This window comes from Neoarius graeffei, chromosome 4 (assembly GCF_027579695.1).
Source record: "Neoarius graeffei isolate fNeoGra1 chromosome 4, fNeoGra1.pri, whole genome shotgun sequence".
Lineage (NCBI taxonomy): Eukaryota > Metazoa > Chordata > Actinopteri > Siluriformes > Ariidae > Neoarius > Neoarius graeffei.
The window spans coordinates 80,163,337-80,187,344 of NC_083572.1; the positions used below are offsets into that span (position 1 = coordinate 80,163,337).

The 24,008-nt window shown below is 41.0% G+C and overlaps 1 protein-coding gene across 2 annotated transcripts in view; it reads left to right on the forward strand.

The window, feature by feature from the left end:
• The window catches only part of rab6ba (RAB6B, member RAS oncogene family a), a 220,852-nt gene that overhangs the window by 163,644 nt on the left and 33,200 nt on the right, over positions 1-24,008 (forward strand). For both annotated transcript variants that reach the window (XM_060918333.1, XM_060918334.1), the window contains exon 6: positions 16,259-16,352. In XM_060918333.1, coding sequence (XP_060774316.1) covers positions 16,259-16,352 — 94 coding nt within the window. The remainder of the gene's footprint in view (positions 1-16,258; positions 16,353-24,008) is intronic.

Below are 24,008 nucleotides of genomic sequence, written 5' to 3' on the forward strand. Positions count from 1 at the left end.
CCCACAGTCCAAAGACATGCAGGTTAGGTTAACTGGTGACTCTAAATTGACCGTAGGTGTGAATGTGAGTGTGAATGGTTGTCTGTGTCTATGTGTCAGCCCTGTGATGACCTGGCGACTTGTCCAGGGTGTACCCCGCCTTTCGCCCGTAGTCAGCTGGGATAGGCTCCAGCTTGCCTGCGACCCTGTAGAACAGGATAAAGCGGCTAGAGATAATGAGATGAGATGAGATCTTCTGAGATCAACATTATGCATTCATTACAAAAGCATCGAAGGCCCTTGCAAGAAGCAAGCCTCACAATGGATAAGCGTGATTTCAGGTTGTTTTATCTCCTATATTAGATCTTCAACTTATTTGGGTAGAGTTTTGTGAAGAATAGTCATGAGAGATTATCATCAGTAGCTAGAGAAGACTTTCTGCTGTCATCATGATTGTTGTAATGAGCTGCAGTTTAAATCAAACACTGACCTTACAGTTAAAAATATTTATGAATCTAGAAAATCCAAAAGACTGCTACACAAACTGGGGTGGGTTTCCCAAAAGCATCGTAGCACAAAGATAATTGTTAAATGGTAGCACGAGCATCACAATGAACACTCTCTCCTAGTTAAGATGTTCTTAGCATTAAGCAGCTTTTAGGAAACCAACCTCAGATCTGTTGGTATGCTTGACGCCTATATGAGGGGTGTGTGGGTTTTTTTTGTTTGTTTGTTTTTAATTCATGGCATTACATGACAGGCATTCAGCATACGCTGTTATCCAGAGCGATGTACAACATACCCAGACCAGCCTGGGGAGCAGTTAGAGGTTAGGTGCCTTGCTCAAGGGCACTTCAGCCATTCGTGCTGGTCCAGGGAATCGAACCAGCGACCTTTTGGTTGTCAAGCTGCTTCTCTAACCATTAGGCCATGGTTTCCCCCACATGTAGGAAAAGCAGTTAGTGTTCGTACCCAATAACTGTCAAGAGTACATAAGCATGCAGTTAGAGACAACACTGTTTTTTTTAATCAGATGTATATGGACAAGGAAATTTGTCCTTTTTATTGCTGAACTACACTCATGCAGCATGCCAGGATAGTGAAAAGACTAGCACATACATTAGTCATTTAAATGTGACTTGATTGAATATGACTCCCAGTAGCATTTAAAAATAGCGGCAGACAATATGTGGTTTTATAATTAGTGATATTAAATAAATTAATAAAGCAAAAGAGGAGATTGAGTCTCTTTTGTGGCACCATTTGTCAATTAAGCAACCCCTGTGGGGTTACTTGTGGGACCCCTAGTTTGGGGGAAAAACTGCTATATACTTTTGCAGAAGAGGTGTTGGCGTTGGAGCCAAACCAGCTTTCAAAAACCGGCTTTCAATTATGAGATGGTGACCTCAAAGCCTACATGACAATGTACTGAGAATTTGACTACATGTCAAACAAGTTAAAACCATTTGAGTGGGTAAGGTGGGTGGGGTCTGCATGGAAAAAAAAAATTGCTAAATTGATGTTACAATAAATCATTGGTCTCAGGAAGAAACAATTATTTACTGGAAATTGTAGCAAACTTGGCCTCCGGTTTCCTCCCACAGTCCAAAGTAATGCAGATTTGTGCATGGAGTGGAGGGAAGCACTGTGAGAGTCATTTTCTTTGACTTCTCCAGTGCTTTCAACACCGTCCAGCCCAACCTACTGAGAGAGAAGCTGCTGGAGATCCACCTGCACCTCAACACCACTTCCTGGATCACAGACTACCTAACAGGCCAGCCACAGTATTTCAGGGTGGATGGCTGTGTCTCTGAGTTTGTGATCAGCAACATCAGCGTACCCCAAGAAACTATACTGGCACCATTCCTTTTCACTCTCTACACCTCAGACTTCTATTACAACTCTGATTCCTGCCACCTCCAGAAGTCTTCCGACGACTCCTCCATTGTTGGATGCATCACCAGAGATGATGATGAGGAGTACAGAGGTCTGATTGAGAGCTTCATCACATGGTGTAGCAACAACCACTTGAAGCTCAACATCAGCAAGACTAAGGAGCTAGTGGTAGATTACCAGAAGAACAGGAGCCCTCCTGTCCCTGTTTTCATTCAGGGAGAGGAAGTGGAGAGGGTGGACTCCTACAAGTACCTTGGGGTGCAGATCAACAATAAATTTGACTGGACACACACTCCTGATGCCCTCTACAGGAAAGGACAGAGCAGGCTGTTCTTCCTAAGGAGGCTGAGGTTGTCCGGTGTGTGCAACTGGTAGAAGGCATTCTACCAGTCTGTGGTAGCCAGCACCCTCTTTGTCGTGGTGTGCTGGAGCAGTGGCATCAGGACTGGAGAGGCCAACAAACTCAATAAGCTCTGTGGTAGGTCTGGAACTGGACTGTCTGGAGTCGGTGGGTGAGAGCAGGATGAGGGAAAAAAATCAGAGCTATCCTGGACCATCCCTCTCACCCTCTCCATGAGGAACTCTGGCAGTTGGGCAGCTCATTCTGTTAATCAGCTCATTCCACCTAAGAGCAGGACGGAGCACTTCAGATGCTCATTTATGCTCATTCTTCATTGGGTAGAATGACGGAACACACACAGGATAAGCGATATGATGATATTGCATGCTATCAAACCAAAAGAATGAAACCTGCTAGAAGGGAATGGAATACATATTTTTATTCCATCCAAAGTGTCCTGTATGTATAATAATATATTTTATTATATCCTATATTCTATTTATCATATTTTCTATTATATCGGTCTTTTTTAACTTAACATATATTTATGTATAATTTTACAATGTACTTGAGCTGGTGCAAAACCTGAATTTCCCCTCATGGGGATCAATAAAGAAATATCTATCTAATTTTATCACCTGGCTACTCTAAATTGTCCATATGTGTGAATGGCTGTTTGTTTCTGTGTTAGATTGGTGTGACCCACCTCTTGCCCAAAGTCTACTGGGATTGGCTCCAGGTTCCCCACAACCCTGACAGATAAGTGGTATAAAAAATGGATAGATGGATGTCACAAACTAAATGGGAGTCACATTACTAATGTTATGTTCAGAGCTGGCCAAATCACACGCCTGGGCATCTGATGCAAGCAGCTTTCATTTCCAGTATGTTAGTTGGTTTTTATTTGTAGTTCCCACCAGACAAGTAGGTTCAACAACCAGAGAAAGAAAATTAACTCCACTTCCTACTGACTTTTCCAAAATAATTTTTTTGATAGGTATGTTTAACCCTCTGGGGTCTGAGGGTATTTTCTGGCATGCTAACGATTTTGGCATGCTCTGATTTTGTCGTCAATTTCAACAAATGTAGGCAGGATTTTCAATGTGATATGACTTTTTTTTTTTTTTTGTATTCAGCACAAATTCAGCTACAATAACATATATGTAGTACGTATGTCATGATTGTACTTTTTAAAAAATAACAGATAAATGAAGATGTTGTAAAAAGCAGTTTTAGAACTGTGTTGGAATGTGTGGAAAAAAAACGACCTTATCCATTCTGTCGAACTGTTTTGGACACTTGAGGTGATTCTGTTCAGTCTTAGGAATGGATCAAGCACAAAAACTTAAATCTGCTCCATTGATTCGGACAATTAACTGGCCATCAAAAAAAAATTATGTCCTATTGTTTTGGGATAAAGGGTTGGCAGTGGGAGGGGTATTCAATGAGAAAAGAAAAAAATTCCATTCAGTGAGGAGTGAAAACCCCTCCCACTGCCAACTCTTAATCCCATCAGGTCAAGGAACAATGGGTAAGGTCATGTGTTTTTCAACACATTCCAACACAGTTCTAAAACTGATTTTTACAACACCTTCATTTATCTGGTATTTGACTTTATTTTGGTATTTGACTCTATTCAGTGTGTCTTGAAATTAACTATTTTACTCCGTTCAGAGCCACAACCAACTCTGTTACAGTTACTCTGTAATTTTGCTCCCACTCCAACTCCAAATTTTACTTTCTAAACTCAAAATCAAGCAAAATTAACTATTTTTGAGGAAAATACTTTTAACTCTGGAAAAATTGGGTAGTCATTTTTCCTGTGTATGCACTATAGCGCGCACATATCAACCGATTTGCTCATAATAAATAGAAGAAATATTTACACTTACTTGAGTTGATCTTTGGCTGGATTGAGTCGACGTTTTATATATATATATATATATAATATTTTTTTAAAAGGGCATCACTCATCAGTGTCGCAGTTCTCAAGATTGAACTGATTCGCTGTGCTGAAATTGAATCACTGTCCTGAATCACCCGAAGCGCAGAAAATCCATGTGCCATCTCACAACAGGTTTTACCTCCAGATAGCCTAAACTCTGTCTGACAGATTTTATCCTGTTTATGGTGGGCGTTCCCACTGCAAAAGAGAAACCAACTGAAAGAGTGAAAGTGATTTATCATGCCGTTGCCATGTGAATAGTCTTTTATGAATGCACAAGTGGACACTCAGCACTCTGACTCCGGTGTGACTGAGTAAGGTGACAAGTTTTGTGTTTCATCTAATTTGGGTAACTTAAAAACTATAATATTATTTGTCAGTGGACACATAGGAAAGTGTAAAGTTTCTGTCAATATGTTTATCATGCTTGTATGATGGAAAAACTCCAAAGATATTTATCTGAATACATGACCTACTCCTTCTAAACCTGCCGAGCTTTGCTGGCAAAGCTCTTGACGCCAGAGGGTTAAATGTAATATCCTTACGACGCACCTCGATAAAGCTAAGTAAAGCTATAGATATGAATTCCACCTCCTGCTGCACTACATACATTAGCCAAGATGTGATCTGTCTGATGGGAGAAAGATCGCAGATTATTTAGCATGCACAGATGGTGGATTATCTTTTCACAATCGGGAACATTCATGTATGTAGAAACTCTGATAAAACCAAACAAAATAAATGTAGATCAAAGCCTGTCGTACAACTCTTCTCGAAGCACAATACGTAACCTCATATTTAAACAAATAGAATGATAATCAAATGCAAGCCAGACTCAAACAATATTTGTACTTGTGATATGAGGAGAGAACACTGCAGTTCATTGCTGAAATGATTGCCAAAACCTTTTTATCGAGCTCACAAAAAAAAGTATCAGGTGAGCACAAGGACTATGGCTAGACATAGTCTCATCATGAGGAATTCATATACTCTGCATCTCTTAATCTGTAATAATGGAATTAACTAACTGACTAGCTTACAATATATTTTTACACTACACGCTCAGAAAATAAAGTACATTGTTTTACCTTTAGGGGTACAATGGCTTGTCACTGGGACAGTAGTCTCTAAGGCACTTATTTGTACCCTTTATATACTGCTGGGGAATATATGTGTACCTTTTTGGCCCTAAAAAGGAACACACCATTACCTTGAGGTCTAATAATAAACCCTAGGGGGTACATTAGTGTAGACTGTACCTTGGGAGACAGAAATGGACTTCTACTGTACCCCTATTTCTGACGGTGGATGTCAGCAGCCACTTTTTACCCAAGGGGTTCCAAGTAACCAAAACATAGGACTGGGTGAGCACGGTGAAACTTCCACTTGCCTGATGGCTAGCTAATTATTTTATTATTTATCCACACTTTGTATGCAGTAGTAAACTAATCCAACATCTGATTACATAAAAGCTTGGCTCCTAAACACAGCCTGGTTAGCTCATCCGGCCATAGGCCAGGCCGGATGAGCTTATGCAATCACGCATTGTCTGTCTGTTGTCGTCCGTCCATGTTGTCCATCCATAATTTACAAAAATCGCTACTCCTCCTACAGGATTGATCGGATTTCAATCAAACTCGCATACAATGTTCCCCAGGTGGGTGTGCATAAAAACTGACAAGATGGTGGAGCCACCGGTCATATTTAAGATTTTATGGGCATCTGAAATTTTTGGGTGACTCGTCACATTAAATGCTACTCTTCGTAAACTGCTGATGTTTTCACTGAAATGCACCCAGAAGACTCTAAAGATGTATACCAACAAGAATTGTTCACCAGGTGGTGCCACCTACCATGAATGAGGCTCCAGAGAGGGGTCATGTGCAATTTCACGAAAATCGCTACTCCTCCTACAGGAGTGAGCAGATTTCGATCAAACTCGTATGTAATGTTCCCTAGGTTGGTATGTATAAAAGTTGTCAAGGCGGTGGCGCCATTTGTCATATTTAACGTTTTATGATCGTCTGAAATTTTTGGGTTACTCGTCACACCAGACATTACTGTTCATAAACTGCTAGGATGTTTTCACTGAAACTCACCCAGAAGACTCTAAAGACATATTCCAACAAGAATTGTTCACCAGGTGGCGCCATCTGCCATGGATACGGCTACACAGGGATCATATGCAATTTCACAAAAATCGCTACTCCTCTCACAGGATTGATCGGATTTCAAACTCACACACAACAACAGTGGGCAGTATGAGCTACAGCCTCATTGAGGCTATTTTTTTTTGAAATGGTTTGCTAGTTACTTTCACCAGCACCATGTAGTGTAAAGGATATAAAGCTTCTGTCGAGAGCTACTGTATTATCTTCGATGTTGCTCTATAGATCTGGAGGGACAATATTTATTCCTAGTATTCAGATCGTCACAGATGGATGAGATGACAAAGTAGGCTTGATTTGACTGAAAGCAAGCCTGAAATACCTGAGCTTGGGACAAGCTGACATGGTTGAATAAGCATGACGTCAATGCGGTTTAACTGCCTTCAGCACTTAACCTTAGTCGAGTTGTGTGTGGTCATTTTCTAGTGAATCACTGCTGGAGAACTGCAGACTCTTCTGCAGTGTGAGTGAATACGAATGCAGCTCTGGGTCGGTTTCCACGACAACTGTGATGGAATGTGACAGGTGTAGGTGGCTGCTGTGGAGTAATTGGATGATAATGAACCTGGTTAGCACAATGCTAATGTAGTACAGCACTGCCGGCTGGAGAAGAGGGCTGGCCGTCGCTTCTCGTTTGTCTGAGCATTAATATTTTTGATATAAGGTGCTCGTGTGTATTTGTAAGTATGCAGATTGGTGTACATGGATATGAGGTATTAACGTGTTTCTGGAATGACTTTTATCACTGGAACATTGAGTGAAACATCAGTCTGCCAATTTTTTTATCCACACATTCATGACAGGTGCTTGCTTGTTTTCTGCTAGTGTGCCTAAAGCAATCACTGTCACCCCGATACCTTTCCGTGCCTAGACGGATTTAGTGTTATGGTGCCTGAAATACTCAGCTTGCTGTAAAACACGGTAATCTTAAGGAACCTAGATTCATAATTTAAAGACTCTAATTAAATTCCAGTTTATTTAGAATTGATTATTGCAGTTGGTTGTATTGGTTCCCTTCATTTGTCTCACACAGTATTAGTTACGTTTTTTTTTTGGTGTGTGTGGTGAACATTTTTTTTTTCTCTCAGATAAACAGATGGTTCCAGCCTGTTCCAGTTTCCCAGCTTGATATCAGTTGAAATTACCTTCTATATTAAAGGCCTCAAGCCAAAATATGAGAGAGAGAGAGATACGCAGCAGTAACTTAACACCAACCCGTCACTGTGAAAGGAATACATTTTGTCATTGTATAAATATAATTTCTCTACATAAGCACTGCACTGTTAGAGTGCGGTGCATTGCAGCTCATTGATGCTTTTAAAGCCTGAATAATGGAACACAGCCAAAAAGACAAGGTCAGAAAAGGAAATGTGAACTCGATCACCATGTGGGCCAGAGTAGCTCATGCCGCATGTTTGAGCTGCAGTTTTCACTGATGAGCTATCAAATATTGATGAGCGCTACATGGCATGTGGCTGCTTTTCTTCTTCAAGCACACAGAAGGTTTCAGCAGACATTTTATCTCATCAGCAGTCTTTTACACTCATCCTTGCACACATGTTCTTCATTTTATTGTTGGGTTTAATTATATGTCACTAATAGACATCCTGAGATTTCGAACAGTCTTGACATCATAGAGATGAGCTTCTGCTTGAAGTTTGGAAGTTGTCACCAGTGATGACTCCTGACCATGGATCATCTTCTTTTGTCAAAGAAGAAGAACATGTACACTTAAGCATAGTGAAATTCCTCTCTGGATTTAACGTATCTGAAGCAGTGAACACACGTGAGCAACGAGCGCGCACACATACCCAGAGCAGTGGGCAGCCATGCTAACAGCGCCCGGGGAGCAGTTGGGAGTTAGGTGCCTTGCTCAAGGGCACCTCAGCCCAAGGCCGTCCCATATTAGCCTAACCGCATGTCTTTGGACTGTGGGGGAAACCAGAGCACCCGGAGGAAACCCACGCAGACATGGGGAGAACATGCAAACTCCACACAGAAAGACCCCTGTCAGCCAGTGGACTCGAACCCAGAACCTTCTGGCTGTGAGGTGACCGTGCTAACCATTACATCACTGTGCTGCCACATACATAAAAATTCGAACTGCCAGGATACATAGGGAAATTGGTATTTATCACACATACATGCGTACATACACCCAGCTGTACACAATGGAGATAAATCAATCCCACACGTCCTAAATTGCTCTGCTTGTGCAGGGCCATACTCATTTGCATAAAGAAACTCCTTTAAATTTCCATATATGGTATTAATAATAATAATAATAATAATAATAATTAAAAAAAACCTCTTCTCTTTACAAAGCCCAGTATGCTCTTGGTGGTGATTGTTGCAGATGACATGGAGCATGTCAAAAGGTCTAAAAAGCTAAACTTAAATAAAAGAAATTTAAAATGGATTATTTCTTAAGACTAGTTTGTCCTTGATTTTGTTTATTTATTTATTTTTAATGTTGATTTTATGGCTATGTCTAGGTGATCTATTCCTCCAATTACATTTAGAAAACCTGCAATGGCATGAAAGTCCCTGATTACTGTTGTCTTTTCCACGCCTCTATTTGAAAATGTTATGTACTACAGCATGCGTGATAGGAATGCATGTAAAATGTTACAATAATCAGTTCATAGTTGGCTGGGAAATGCCAGACCTTTCTCCAATTTCTCACTGAAATGTGCCTATGGCTAAAAGCACTACAGTGAAGATAAACTAAATTGGCAGTGGGCAGTGAAATCGATTGATGATCCACTCATCACTCGAAGCAAAGAGTTTCCTGCACTCCATCCCTATGCAAAAAGGAGTGTGCCAAATCTTCAAATAAGACTTCATCCTAAATGATCTTTAGATGTGCTTTTCATAAGATTTGACTTTAAAAGTCATCTGTGTTGCTTGTCTGCACTGAAATCAGTAATTACACTGTCAAGTATGCCAAGGTGATAGATAATCAGTGGGATGGGGTTCCATCCATCCATCCATCCATCCATAACCACTTATCCTGTGCAGGATCGCGGGCAAACTGGAGCCTATCCCAACTGACTATGGGCGAGAGGCAGGGTACACCCTGGACAAGTCGCCAGATCATCACAGGGCTGACACACAGAGACAAACAACCATTCACATTCACACCTACGGTCAATTTTGAGTCACCAGTTAACCTAACCTGCATGTCTTTGGACTGTGGGGGAAACCAGAGCACCCGGAGGAAACCCACACAGACATGGGGAGAACATGCAAACTCCGCACAGAAAGGCCCCTGTCGGCTACTGGGCTCAAACCCAGTGTGAGGTGACCATGCCAACCACTACACCACCATGCTGACCGGGACAGAGTTCCTCATTATCAGTTTACATGCAATTACACTTTTCTACCACTAGGTGCTTGTGCTTATATGTTGGAGGTCAGGTGGAATTTTTTAACCGAGGTTAGAATTTTTATCCCAGTTCATAATTTGCTACTTGTATTAGGGGGACTTACTTTATCTAGGGTTAGGATTTGGGAAGACTTGTATTTTAAACTACTTGATGATGTAACAGCACTGGACTCATTAATAAATTCAAAATATATATCACTCCTTCCATCACAATTGTTGCTGGTCTACTGATTAAGGTGTTGGGTTAAGAATCAGAAGGTTCTGAGTTTGAATCCTGGTTAAGTATGAAAAAAGAAATGTAAAAAATGCTAATTAGGTAGATAGACAGACGAGGAAATGTTCAGTCGGTGTACACAGAAAGGAAGTGGATAGAAGAAAGAGAGACAAAAGAAGTGATGGAAAATCCCTTTCAAGAATCTTAGATAATCCAAAACTTTACCTAGGTTGGAAATTATGAACTAGGTTAAATATTTAGTTTAAAAAAAAAAATCACCTAGGTTGAAATTTTTTTTTTTTACCTGTAACATGGTGAGGAGGGTGCATAAGTATACACAGTATACATACTCGCTTCATGACACTACTTGTGGTTCTTGAACAGCCTCTGGGGACTTCTAGGAACAGATGTATTTACATGACAACTTAATTGCGCACACAAAATCGCATGAACACATGAAATCATGTGACTTCTGAACTGGCTGCACTTAAACTAATTTAGGGGTTTCACAGCAGTGTGGTGAATACGTACTTATTCACTTTTGCATTTACATTTTTTATTTGTAAATAATTGTGCTTCTTCTTCTTCATGTGTGTAGATTCATGACACATAATCCCAAGATTACAACACTGCAACGTCTGGAAAATATCAAGGGAGTGAAAATTATGCAATGCGCTGTAATAAAGGATTGCATCTCTTTGATAAAATGGTTTCATCTTTTCATTTGCATTCTGTCTGGTGCTTCACTTCTGCTTTCCCTGGGGGTCATGGGATAGTGAAGGAGAGACAAACAGCTCATATCAGTGCTGAATGAGAGAGACTTATTATCAGGCAGCAGGAGAGTAAGGCCAAGTTTACATTAGACCGTATCTGTCTCGTTTTCTTCACGGATGCACTGTCCGTTTACATTAAAATGCCTGGAAATGCCGGGAAACGGGAATCCGCCAGGGTCCACGTATTCAATCCAGATCGTGTCTGGTCCGGTGCTGTGTAAACATTGAGAATACGCGGATACGCTGTGCTGAGCTCTAGCTGGCGTCGTCATTGGACAACGTCACTGTGACATCCACCTTCCTGATTCGCTGGCGTTGGTCATGTGACGCGACTGCTGAAAAACGGCGCGGACTTCCGCCTTGTATCACCTTTCATTAAAGAGTATAAAAGTATGAAAATACTGCAAATACTGCCCATTGTGTAGTTATGATTGTCTTTAGGCTTGCCATCCTTCCACTTGCATGTGGTAAGTGACGCGCATGCCCGACATGCACTGAGATCACACACACAGCGGCTCAGTCCCAAATTACTGCTCGTGCGCTCCACTCGCGCGCTCTGTGAGCTGCGCAGGGCCGGAGTGCGCACCCTCCAGAGGGCACTCGCTGTTCAGGGCGGAGTGATTTGGAGCGCAGGATGCCTGCGGAGCCGAGCGTATCTGTGTATTGGCGTTGCTGTGTGCATGCGAATCGTGTATTGGCGTTGCTGTGTGTACGCTAATCGTTTTAAAAATGTTAATCTGATGATCCGCTGATACGGTCTAATGTAAACCCCACCTAAGACAGCTGTGTTACCACCACTTTGGGGTGTGTGTGTGCCCACGCACACGGGTGCACGTGTATATAAGACTGCCACTGTCCGCCATGTTATTCAGACTGTCATGAATCTCTTGTTTAGTGAACGGACGTACAGTATTTCAGGAATCTTGAAGGACAGCTATTTTTCTTCTTCTTTATTGCATTATATAACCACAGCTCTTTGGAGCTCTCAAATCTATCAAATGATTGGGCTGGTAAATGATGTCAGCAACACGTTTCAGAAAAGTTGGGACGGGGCAACAAAAGACTGAAAAAGTTGTGTAATGCTAAAAAAAAACATTTGGTTAATTGGCAAGATAATGGTGATCTGGTGATAATTGGTGATATGGTATAGTTTTATGCAGGGCTTTGAACCGGTTCAAGGAACGAAAACGAAAACTGGGAACTTTTTCTATTTCACATGGAACAGAAACGAAACCAGAAACTTTATTATTTATGTTCCAGAACAGAAACGCTTATTAAAAATAATGGTAACCGGTTAATACCGGTTTTTATTTCGTTCCTCAAAGTTTCTGTAGCCTACAGAAGGAGTCATTCTTCTCCTGCGCAAGTTTCTATGACCCGCTGGGGTTCACTTCCTGTGTGACGTTCGCTGATTGAATGGAGAGAGCGGGAAGGTGGACTACTAGTGAGTAAGTGCATTACTGAGTGTCTGAGCAAAGAAGAGCCTGAACGATGCAACCTCCCTATTGGCTGTTTGTAAAAATGTATCAATTGTTGCCCTTCCCACGGGAATCACGCGGGCTCGAGAGACGAGACCTGACGAGTTAGTTCGTTGGTAGCAGAACAAAATGTCTGGACACAAATCGGATTTTCAGAAAAGGAAAGAAAATAAACGGAGGGTCGAAAATACAAAAAAGGAGGCAGAAAATGCAAAACGAGTTTTAAGGTAGGACAAATGGTTACTTTTCTGAGGCAGCCCGCCGTGGCTGCCTGCAGGCTTATTTATTATAGCCCATTTAGTTAAAATAGTTGATATAAAATGTTTATAGTTATAGTTATGTGATGGTTGTCCTGATTTAGACTGTTTTTTTTGGGGGGGGGGGGTTGCGCGATGTTGCACCCGGGTCCAGATTAGGGCAGAACCGGCCCTGGCTACATTTCAGGTGTAGTTTGTTTTATGTATGTATGTACTTGCATAGATGTGTACTTGGTCTTCCAATATGGTGCCTAACAAAATCTCGCGGCGCGGTGACGTCATGCGGTAGCCCTGTATAGGGCCTGACTAGCCTTTGGTAACACACTAAACGAATTATCTTTCATTTTTGGCACTTTTTCTGTTTGTGTAGATGGGAAGACATACTGAGAATCCAAATCACCAACATTTGAAATAATTGTTTTGAATTATTTCTTGTCTTATTTAATGAAGGTTGTAATAGAATTAGCCTACATTTGGCTTAAGCTGGATGAGACAGAGACATAATTTTATAGCCATTTGTTAAACCGCTGACAGGGAACGTAATTAACCATTCCGGGAACGAAATTTTTTTGTTCTAACCGGTTCGGGAACGTCTATTTAATGGTGGAACCCAAAACCGGAAACGTTAAAATTCCGTTTCTGTTCGGAACGAACCAATAGGAAAAAAATTCCGGTTCAAAGCCCTGGTTTTATGTAATGAGACATTTTTAACATTTATGAAAGGAGTATCCTGTGTCAGCATTTTTTAGTTTCTTGGTAACATGACAAGCTCAATTCTTTTGTCTTGCTAACTTCATGAGAGAACAAGACAATCGGAGATAGTAGACCTCGCTCCCGCAGCGTAACAATGATTTCCTCTTGGCTAGAAGGGGGGGTCATTCAGATTATATTCATGCACTATTTATTTATTTTCTTATTTGTTTCTTCCATTACTCCAATTGAATATAATTTTGTAGGGTTATGTTACGTTGCTTTATCAATTTTCCAGGGCATCATTAAAGACAGGCAGTGCGGCGCAAGTATTATTAAACAGATCTGTACAAATCATGGTTCATTCTTTTCTCATAAAGCATAATTGTTCTGAAAATATATATGTGAAAGTACTTTTTTTTCTCTCCTTTTTTTCTTCGCACCACAACATAATTGAATGGGTTCCTCTGATCATGATACATCAGCCCAACAAATTTCATGTCAATCCATCCAGTCGCTGAGTTATGAGCGAAAATCTGGGGTGGGACAAAGAGTTAGAGAGACGCGCGCGTGCGCACGCACACACGGACAGACTCTCACACACACGGACAGACTCACACACAGACAGGGTGATCACAATACTTTGCTGTCCCACTAGGGGGCGAGGTAAAAAAAAAAGAGGCTGGTGAGGGAAGGACTGTTGATAGCTGCTATAATGTACACTGTATGGCCAAAAGTATGTGGTGTGGTCACTTGACCAAATATTTTTGGCCATATAATGTATGTGATAACAGGAACTGTGGACATTCCATAACATTAAATGAAGCTATAAATTGATTTTAAAAATACGATGTCATTAATTATTATCCCCCGGCTATAATGATATAGCTATTTCTCTGTCCATCTGTCTGTCCATCTGTAAACATTTTAGTTTCTGGAGCATAACTCAACTATTAGGAATTTTTTTCACGAAACCTGACAGTGACTAGAGGAGTCATTTTTACATTTTGGGATTTCTGTGATGTGTGTATATATATATTTTTTTTCTGCATTTCCATGGCAACTAGTTCCACTGAGGAAAATTTGGAGTGGGGTTTCATATAGGGCCCGGGGGGAGATATGTCATCTTCTGATGACTCTTGTTAAAACATGTAACTGTTGGCAAATGGTGAGGTATAAGAGGAATAAAATACTTTGGGGCATTCTGTTCTGGGAAAGTAATCATCTCGGAGTAGTATTAGTAAATCAGGCCCTTCTTTGTTTATTTTCCTTCAACTGAATGCCATGTTGTTTTTTTATTCCTTACATATTGTACGTACTGTAATGTATAACTAATTCTTATTTCAGAGATGATCCTGTATTGTTGCTCAAAACAACAGAAAAACCAAAAATGTATTCTGTACCACATTGCCATATTCCGTTACCCCAGATAAGGTCAATCAGCCAAGAGATGTTTAGTGTTTGTAGTTTGTTTTTATATGCTGATGGAGGAAATTATATATGGTAGCTACTAGTTTAGCATCATGCTAAATTACCTCAAAAGACAGATTTTGGCTCGATGATGCCATTTGTACATAAACCATTTCATAAAATAGTTAACTATGAGAAAAATTAATTATAATTTCGACTTCAGAACTAAGGCCGGAATTGTTTGAGGCAAATGTGTAATGATTGAGACGAACAGCTTTCATGATACTAAACTTGTAGCTATACGGTAAACCTAGCCTTACAGCCTTCCATTTTAGCAACAGATCTAATGAAAAGCAGAAGACTCTGCATTCTTCTTCCGATTTCTCACACAATAGAGCTGGTATCTGAGCTCACATCTGAGATATATGTAGTTGCTATATTTGGCATGCTGCAGCTCCATACACTGTGTTGTTTGCTTTGGGGAGGAAATGGAGCTGACTGAACTCAGGTAAGTGTTTTTCTGTGTGGACGAGAACAAAGGAAACTGCTGGTTACGTCATGTCTGTCCTCGCAGGGCTTCAGAGCTCTCGACTTTTTTTTTTTTTCCTCGTCTCTCCTCTTTCTCCCTCCATGTTTCTCAACCTCTGGTCATCAGTCTCTCGAGTCTTTCTCCTGTCTCTTGACTTTCTTTCCCTCTCCACCTCTATTCCTTCCTCTGTACAAATGCTCTCGGCACTCAGACATGACTTAATTTGCAGGAGTATCATATAAATGTTTCATTAACGAGAAAGCCTTTTATTCAGATTTAGCATTGGTTAATTAACGTCAGTCGATTATGAGTGTGGTTTGAGACAGTGATTGATAGGGCCATGTCTGAGTCTGTGCTATTCGGACATATTTTACCAGAGCTCTTATGGATTTAATGGCCAGTATTCCTCAGGATGGACCGAACTGATGATAAATGTCAGTATGAGCGCTGGTACGGGTCTGAAATGATGGATGCTTTGAGATATTATTCAAATCTCTTCCACTGACATACATGGTTATGGCTTTAAGGTATCCACTGTGTTCCCACTCACCCTGAAGCCACAACTTCTCATTAGTGTCTCCTGACGCATTTTCTTCTTCGAGATCACATCTGGCCCCATAAGATTGGATGCTGACACAGATCATGCCCTGGACGTAACTTATTAGAAAGCATGCCACCATTTTGCCTCTAATGTTTCCTGTAACTTGGCAACAGGGGCTTGCAGAGACTCAGCTTGGTTACTAAAAGGATGTTATTGAATCTGTATCATGTATTGAGTGATACTCCGAGATCTGATGTTATTGTACTGCAAATGGAGAAAAGGATTGGTTCATTCCTAAATCCTTCCACTGGATAATGACTTCATGGTATGATGACACTGGCGCTGTTCTGATTGCCTTTGAGCTTAGGATTTGTGTCCTCTTAACCCTTTTCCTGTCCTTGTGTTCAAAATGAACTTGAGATGCCTTTACAATTTAAGGTTAATGTTAAATTGTGGGCGTGGACAGTGTTCGCTCTTTTCTTACAACTTGATTCTAATGAGATTTAATTAACTCGAACAACTTGACTGTCCATTCAAATTTGTCTTCAGATCAGATTGGCTATTACATTATACTGAGTACATGTGCGAAGATCTATTTTAGGCAAAACCCACACAAAGCAAAGCACTGAAATAAGCCTTTCTCTCCACAGGCAGATCACGATCGAAGAGGGCGAGCAGCGGGCGAAGGAGCTCAGCGTGATGTTTATCGAGACCAGTGCTAAGACAGGCTACAACGTCAAGCAGGTGAGGTTCTCCTTAATGCCCACACTCAGCCAGCAACAGACCAAGAGCAGTGTGTGCGTATATGTATGGGCATGAGAACAGTCTGCGTTGGTCTGGGCTTGTTGTCTGAGGTGCAGTCGAAGCAGTGAGTCAGGATGACTAAGCGAAGAGGTGGAAGACGCGCAGAACTGACGCCAACTCTGATTTTGCTTTTTTTTTTTCTTCCCCTTCTTTCTTTCTCACTGCCCTGTCCCTCTGTCTCTCATCTTCTCTCTCTCCCCAATGACGTACATGTGTGTATGTCAGTCATCTTTGGCTCCCTCTGTACTGAGTGGGCTGAGAAACAAATGGAAGCCACAGTTTTATATACATCACAAGTATCTCTCTACATGAGATACTTATTCTCAGAATGCTGATGCACTCAACTTGGCTATTGGCGTCTATATTCTACAGAGTCTTGCATTCTCATATTAAACATCCTAAATCATTCCCTGGTGCTTTTAAGCAATTATTCCTACTCTTCTGCTTTTTTTAAGGTTTCAAAGTAATTAAGCTGTGTATTTAGTGAATATTAAGTCAGCCATCACCAGACTGTTAATCTCATTCAACGGAAAAGCTCAGACACAGCAAATGAAATATACCACTTTGTGCAAATAATACGTTTTGTGTCTTAAGTGTACATCTTTAGTTTTGTACTGGAGCTATAAGATTAAAGCGAGACGGCCTTTCGATTTCAAAATTGGTGAAATTTATTTCCCTCTGAAATTTGGTCATTGTGATATATGCTTATTCCTGTAATATCTCACAAAATATCAGGCCATTCTGTGGCTGGGAAGTTATTTAATTTGAGGGGATTCCTGAGCAAATAATGTGCATGAAATCACGCAGTCAAGCAGACAGAGGAAGTCTGTGTGCACATGCGCAGGTTTACCTTTGACCGTGCACTGACAGTTACATCATTTTGTCGCTAAACGAACAGTTGATCACACCGAGGTGCTCGCTGACCGCCGATATTTATTAGTTTGGTCCTGTGTTTCCTTTCCTTCGCAACATAACGTCTTTTCTTCTCGCTTTCCGTTACTGTAGTCGGTCTTTCACGGTTCATTCGCACACTCGCGTCCTCCATTTTTCTCTTCTGTTTCAAATTTGTATCCCACAATGCCTTGTGCGAACAGGGGAAGCCCACCATGTGATGCATGATGTAGTATCTTGAATTGGGTCATGGTGAAGCAGGAAAAAATAGTGAAGAATTTAGGGCCATGTGGCCCTAAATTAATTAATTGTCCTATTAAAAGAAACTAATACAACTGGAAGCCTGTAATTTCTAATTCAGTAGCTTTCAGTCCACTAAACAAAAATAATTGGGTGTTGGGAAATTCTTTTTATGGCCTAAACTTGAAAAATCTGAAAGGCAGTCTAGCTTTAAAACATATCAACAAACACACATGAGAATGTTTTCTGCATTTCTGTTTTGTGATGGTGATCCCTGTGTACTGTTAAGTAATGGTCATAGATGCATGGTAAAGTTACATACAGGACAAAGCAGCATGTTGTCTGAAGAGATGAGGCAAGTTAAGGCAGTAACTCTGCACAGTAATGAATGAAGTGTCTGTTGATTTGAATAAGCACAGACACACTGCTCTCATTCTGTCAGCCTATTAGCACTTTATTGTTGCTTTAATTGATGGTGCAGGGTGACGATGCACACACAGATTCTGACACCGATTGCTCTGATATCTCTCCTTACAGATTGAACTCAATGCTGTCAGCAAACGCATTATAAGCTTTATGTATGCGAGTATCATCATTCACACTAGTCCATCATGCATGGCTTGTTTTTATTTCTGGCTGACTGTAATCAATACTTAAATAAATACACAGTTTTTAGTTTGTGAGCCCTGCAGCATGAGTTTCGTTAATAAGACTGCAATCTATAAATTTACTTATTTAGCTTGTTTCTCCTGAACACCTGGGAAATCAGATAAACGGATTACTGTGCAGAGGGTAATTGAAAAAAAAATGATGGCTATAATATCAATTCAAGCAGAGCACAATGATGCGTTCTTCGCCAAATATAATTTTGAGGCTTTGCGTAAACACTACGGTGTTGCACTGAGATGAAAATTATATTTGCAATTTCTTTTTCGATTTTATTCGGATTAACCTCAACCCCCAGCAACAGCAGTCCAGTTCATAATTGGTTTCAACTAGAGATATCCACAGGACAGTTTTTTAAATTCCACTCATGCAGGGTTGTGGGGTGTTTGTTTGTTTGTTTGTTTGTTTGTTTGTTTGTTTGTTTGTTTGTTTGTTTGTTTGTTTGTTTGTTTGTTTACGTACGTACGTACGTACGTACGTACATACCTGGCTGTGATATTTTCTAAAACATTTTAGTTCTATTTCATAAAGTCTAAACAAAAAAGTGCCCTAATTTTAAACAAAGGATGAATAAACGGATGCTGTAAATGTGTTTTGCAGCAACTCATGACTCGCATGTTAACAAGTTTGGTCTTCTTTTTTCCTGTGAGCTTCATATCTGACAGCTCACTCATGCCAACATAGGAGTTGCATTTGTTGCAGCCCCAAGCATCACGATTGTGATGCACATCTCTAGCATCCCAACTTGATGCTCTATGAACCTTTCTGACAAGCTTTCTGAAAAAAAAGTAGGTCCATCCATCCAACCAAAAATTCATCCAGCCAGCCAGCCAGCCAACCAACCAACCATCCTTCGAACCAAGAATGAACGAATAAAATTTTTTTTAAAGTATAAAAAAAAAATTTCTGGTAATTAGGTTTAAATGAGCTACACATTAATATTTAATGAAAGCCTTTTTAGTGTTAATAAAAGTCACTCTCTCTGGTGTGTGTGTGTGTGTGTGTGTGTGTGTGTGTGTGTGTGTGTGTGTGTGTGGGGTGGAGAGACTGTTAGTTGTCTAATTGGAATTGGCTCGTGTTCTCTTGCCTTTGTTCCAGCCACATTTATGCACAGCATTGCTTTACGGCTCTCTGTTTTTCCCCTTCAGAAGCAATCGCCTGGAGGAAGATAACCAAACATTGCCTTTTCTCTGTTTCTTGCCTCCTAATGGTCCACTGTCCTCCTAATGGTCCACTGTCCTCCTAATGGTCCACTGTCCTCCTGGCCAGTGTGATGTGATGAATGGCAGGGAATGTGGGTGTATACACTAAGTGTTGTGTTACATAGGACTGAGTGTAAGGCCCTGTCCACACGGCAACGGATTCAGGTGACTCCGATACAACTGCTTATCGTTTAGGCCTGGCGTCCACACAGCACCGGCGTTTTGGGTGCCCAAAACGCAATCTTTTTGAGAACGGGTTCCAGAGTGGAAAGATCTGGCAACGTTGCCGTTGTGAAGTCGTCTGGATGAGTAGAACGGATTTGTTTACGATGATGTCACAACCACATGACTGTGAGCGCTTCACGCCGGGTAGAAGTGTAACGAATATCACCAGGAAAAAGCCTTACAGAGCACTAGTGAGAGTGAAACACGAGCTTGGATATTATTATTATTATGTTCAGTGTTAGTTCACAGTAGTAATGCAAGAAGCAGAATAGTGACAGTAATAGTGAAGCAAAAACATGCAATTGTACAAACACTGCAGCTCTACAGCAAAATATTCATTTATGAAATGGTCTGATTCTTAACACCAGTAGTGCCAATGATCTTCTCATTGCGATGCAATGCGAGTTGTCAACAAATCCTATAACTTGGTTCATGAAACGCGCTTACAAAATATTTTCACTGTGAATATTTATTGTGTAGTGGTGCAAAGTGAGAGAGAGAGAGAGAGAGAGAGAGAGAGAGAGAGAGAGACTCTGCCCTTAGGGCAGAGTCAATCCCGCCAGCAAAAATAGGGAAAAAAAAGGAGCGATCTCACCTCTTCAGATGTTGATTTAAGTCCGACAATACATTCCTCTAAAAGGGCGTAGAGGAGCAAATTAATCCATCAACGTGTAATAGTGTAGCATTCAATTTATTCCGGACCATTAAAGACGCCGCCTTCCGCGTAGAATCATACGTCATCCTCGCCGCCATATTGGAAAGGTCAAAGCGGAGAATAAAGATTAGCTGCGTTTAACTGTACCAACAGGTTTGCCGTCCAAACGAGATCACATGGGATTACCTTTCACAGGTGAGACTGGAAAAATACTTTGTATTTGGTCATTATAACGTAATTTTACGAACAGATTTTCCTGACTTTGTGGCTAATATGAAGTCTCGCGCATAATAGTTTATGCGCATGCGTCCTTACTACTTCTATTGTTCTGGTGTCTCCGAAGGGACTGTCTTACAGCGCCCCTAGAGGTGTGGCATGTGTATTGCATCGTTTTCAGCAAGCGTTGCGTTGCCATATGGACCTGATATTTTACTGATTGTTGCCCATTTGGACGCGATATATTTTTAAATAACATCTCGTTGTCGTGTGGATGTAGCCTAAGAGACACTGTGTACATATTGTGTCCCAGGATTCAATCAAGTGTTTGCTAATCTAAATATGTTCAGTATGTAGTAGAGGGATTTCTACCCTACAGGTTCTTACCTCGTAATTTATCATTTAAACTCGCTAATATTGGAGTAATTCAGAATAAATAACGGTGGTTATAACAGTTATAGTAAGGTACAGGACTGCCCCAGACATCGGGTCTCGTCGCCTTTTCTCTCAGACTGCTGTCCGGATCTCCTAAAGCTACACACTGTCAAAAAGCTCTCAAAGTGCTTTTTGATGTCTGCTTCCCGTCTGACCCACAGACACTTGAAAGTGGTTTGTAACCGAACCAGACTGAGTCTACGCAAATGGTCTGCGTGGGAATTTTATTTCTATTTATAACTTTGTGAAAGGACACCTGCGTGCTGTCCTCAAAGGAAAACCATACTCCCTTCAGTGCTGGGTATTACATTTAAATGCAATTTAGATTGTTGGAATTTACCAAGGTTTAAGTCTGGTAGTACCAAATAAACCTCAGACATGCAGATCAGGTAAAATACCCAGCCACTGGGGTTGTACAAGACAGTGCATACTTGGTGCTGGTCCCAAGCCTGGATAGACTGGGGAGGGTTGCGTCAGGAAGGGCATCTGGGGTAAAACCTATGCCAAATCAAATATGTGGAACAGATGTGCTATGGTGACCCCTAATGGGAGCAGCTGAAAGAAAAAGAAGAAGAGTGCCAGATAAACCTTTCTGTTTAAAGGTAAACTATGCTCAGCCGAGACACAAGAAACAGTGCCTTAAAGGGGAACTGAAGGCAAATTTTTTTTATGATCAAAATTCTATTTATCTTATTTTATAAAATGTAGGAATGCATTTCTGACAGCTGTTTTGTCACTGCGATAGCAAGTTATGAGTGTTTGAAATGCTCTGTAATATATCAGTCCATATGTCAAAGCAATGGCCGTAAACGAGATTCACTGAGACCTGTGCGAGACATCGTAGGGCGGAAGTAAAATGTACAGCGGAAATCAAAGCGACCAACATCTGCCGACGTTGTCAAAAGATGCGCGCGCCTGCCTTCAAATGCTGACGTAATCAAGCCGGAAGTTTTCCCTGTGTCCGAAATTGCTCCCTACTCACTATATAAGGCACTATATAGTGAGGACACCATTTTGTAGTGCTGTCCGAAACCTTAGTGAAGATTATTTACACCCTATATAATGCACTCAAAGTATTCCACAATGCATCATGAAAAGTAGTATACAACCGATGGTCACTAACCAAGCAATATATCCCAACATGCATTGCGGTCGCGCTGAAAGAAATCAAATTAAAAGTCTCAAAGTTGATTTAATAAAGGGCATCGGCAAAGAAGAAAGTATTCAGCCTTGATTAAAAAAAAAACAAAACTGAAAGACGCAGGTACTTTGTATTGATTAAAGTGCTGATGACACGTTTTTGACATCTTTGGCGATGTTTTATAACATAAAAAGTAATTCCCGATGATCCATATATTAATTCACGAAGGCGCCTATTTTACAAGTTATGATAAAAAAATGCGGCTATTTGGGCAAATTTGACGGGGCTGCAGCACCCAGGAGACGAAAGAGGAGGAGGAGCTATATGACGTCAGCGAAAGAACCTTCCTCCTAACTTACCAGTTTGTTGTTGATGCGACAGGTGTTCAGTTTGTCATTATTAGTATTATTATTATACATTAATATATATATATATATGTATGTATGTATGTATGTATGTTATTATGCCTTCGCATTGTGTTGCCGGCTTTTGCTCCAAAACCCACAAGGATGGGTTTTTATTCAAGTTTCCCAGAGATCCCGAGCTGCATGCGAAGTAGGTGAAGCAAGTCAGGTGCACTCGTGACAAGTGGGAGCCCTCACCAACATCCGTCCTGTGCTCTGAACACTTCGATTTGGATTGTTTTGACACCCTTCCCAGCTTAAAAGAATCTCTTGGGTGTTCAGTTCAGCACAAACGTGTGTTACTACCATCAGCAGTGCCTACACAGTGTTGCCAGATTGGGAGGTTTCCCGCCCAGTTGGGCGGTTTCAAGTGCATTTTGGTGGGTTTTGAACATATTTTGGGCTGGAAAACGTCAGCAGTATCTGGCAACAGATACTGCTGACGTTTTCCAGCCCAAAATATGTTCAAAACCCACCAAAATGCACTTGAAACCGCCCAACTGGGCAGGAAACCTCCCAATCTGGCAACACTGCCAGTATTCCGGAGGGGGTCTGCTAGTAGCTATGCCGGATCCAAAGACAGTCCTCCTGTCAGAACATGTGTTGTGAAACGACATAAGATAAAGGTATGTAGAGCTATAGATTCTACATGATAATCATAAATGTAATCATAAAGTCGGCGTGATATCAGTCATGTATTTGCTTTTGAAAGCTTGCAGCTTTCATGTAACTGCCACCTAGCAACGAGAGGCAAAGGGTAAAGAGGGTAGGCTATCATAGATTCTATTCGGAAGAGATCAACACAATTCTAGACTCCCAGAAGAGGAAGAGCTAGCACTAGAGAGTTCACCAGCGTTTTCATGCGCCATTTCCATTGAGTAGAACCAGAGTAGAACAGCCAGTGAACCGCAGCGTGTTCTTCCGCTGACATCACAACATGGCCGCGAGCCACGGACCCAGTTTTCTTGCGCTGTGCAATTAAAAGTTGGATATTCGCGTAACAACAGCTTCTTTTCACGTAATTATAACAGAAATCTAACATGTTTGCCATGTTGTATAGTTTATTTAAGAAATTGCATAGAGTCATGTTCGTGTCATCAGCACTTTAATGTGGGAAATGCGCTCAGTATAATATGTATTTATCACAAAAATACATGCATGTATTTATTATTTTGAAAACCCACCAGTTGCCTGATCTGGCACGTTTTAATTGTGCGACAGCAATGATGTAAATACCAGCGCGACGGACTAGTGTCCGAAAGCATTTTTTTCATTTAACCAATTGTTTGAAGTCGTATGGAATAATCTCCATCATTGAGGAAGCTGGCAAATCTCGAAATTAATCTAAATTGGAATGATATGGCAATCTGGCCGCTGTGTAAACAGTTTTCAAAATGGCAGCGCTGACACTTCACATTTGAAATCTCACACAAGTCTCGTGAAGATCGTGTGGATAAGTGACACCTGCCGTGGACCAAACGAACTACATTCAACATGGCTAAAAACCGAAAAGGCCGATAA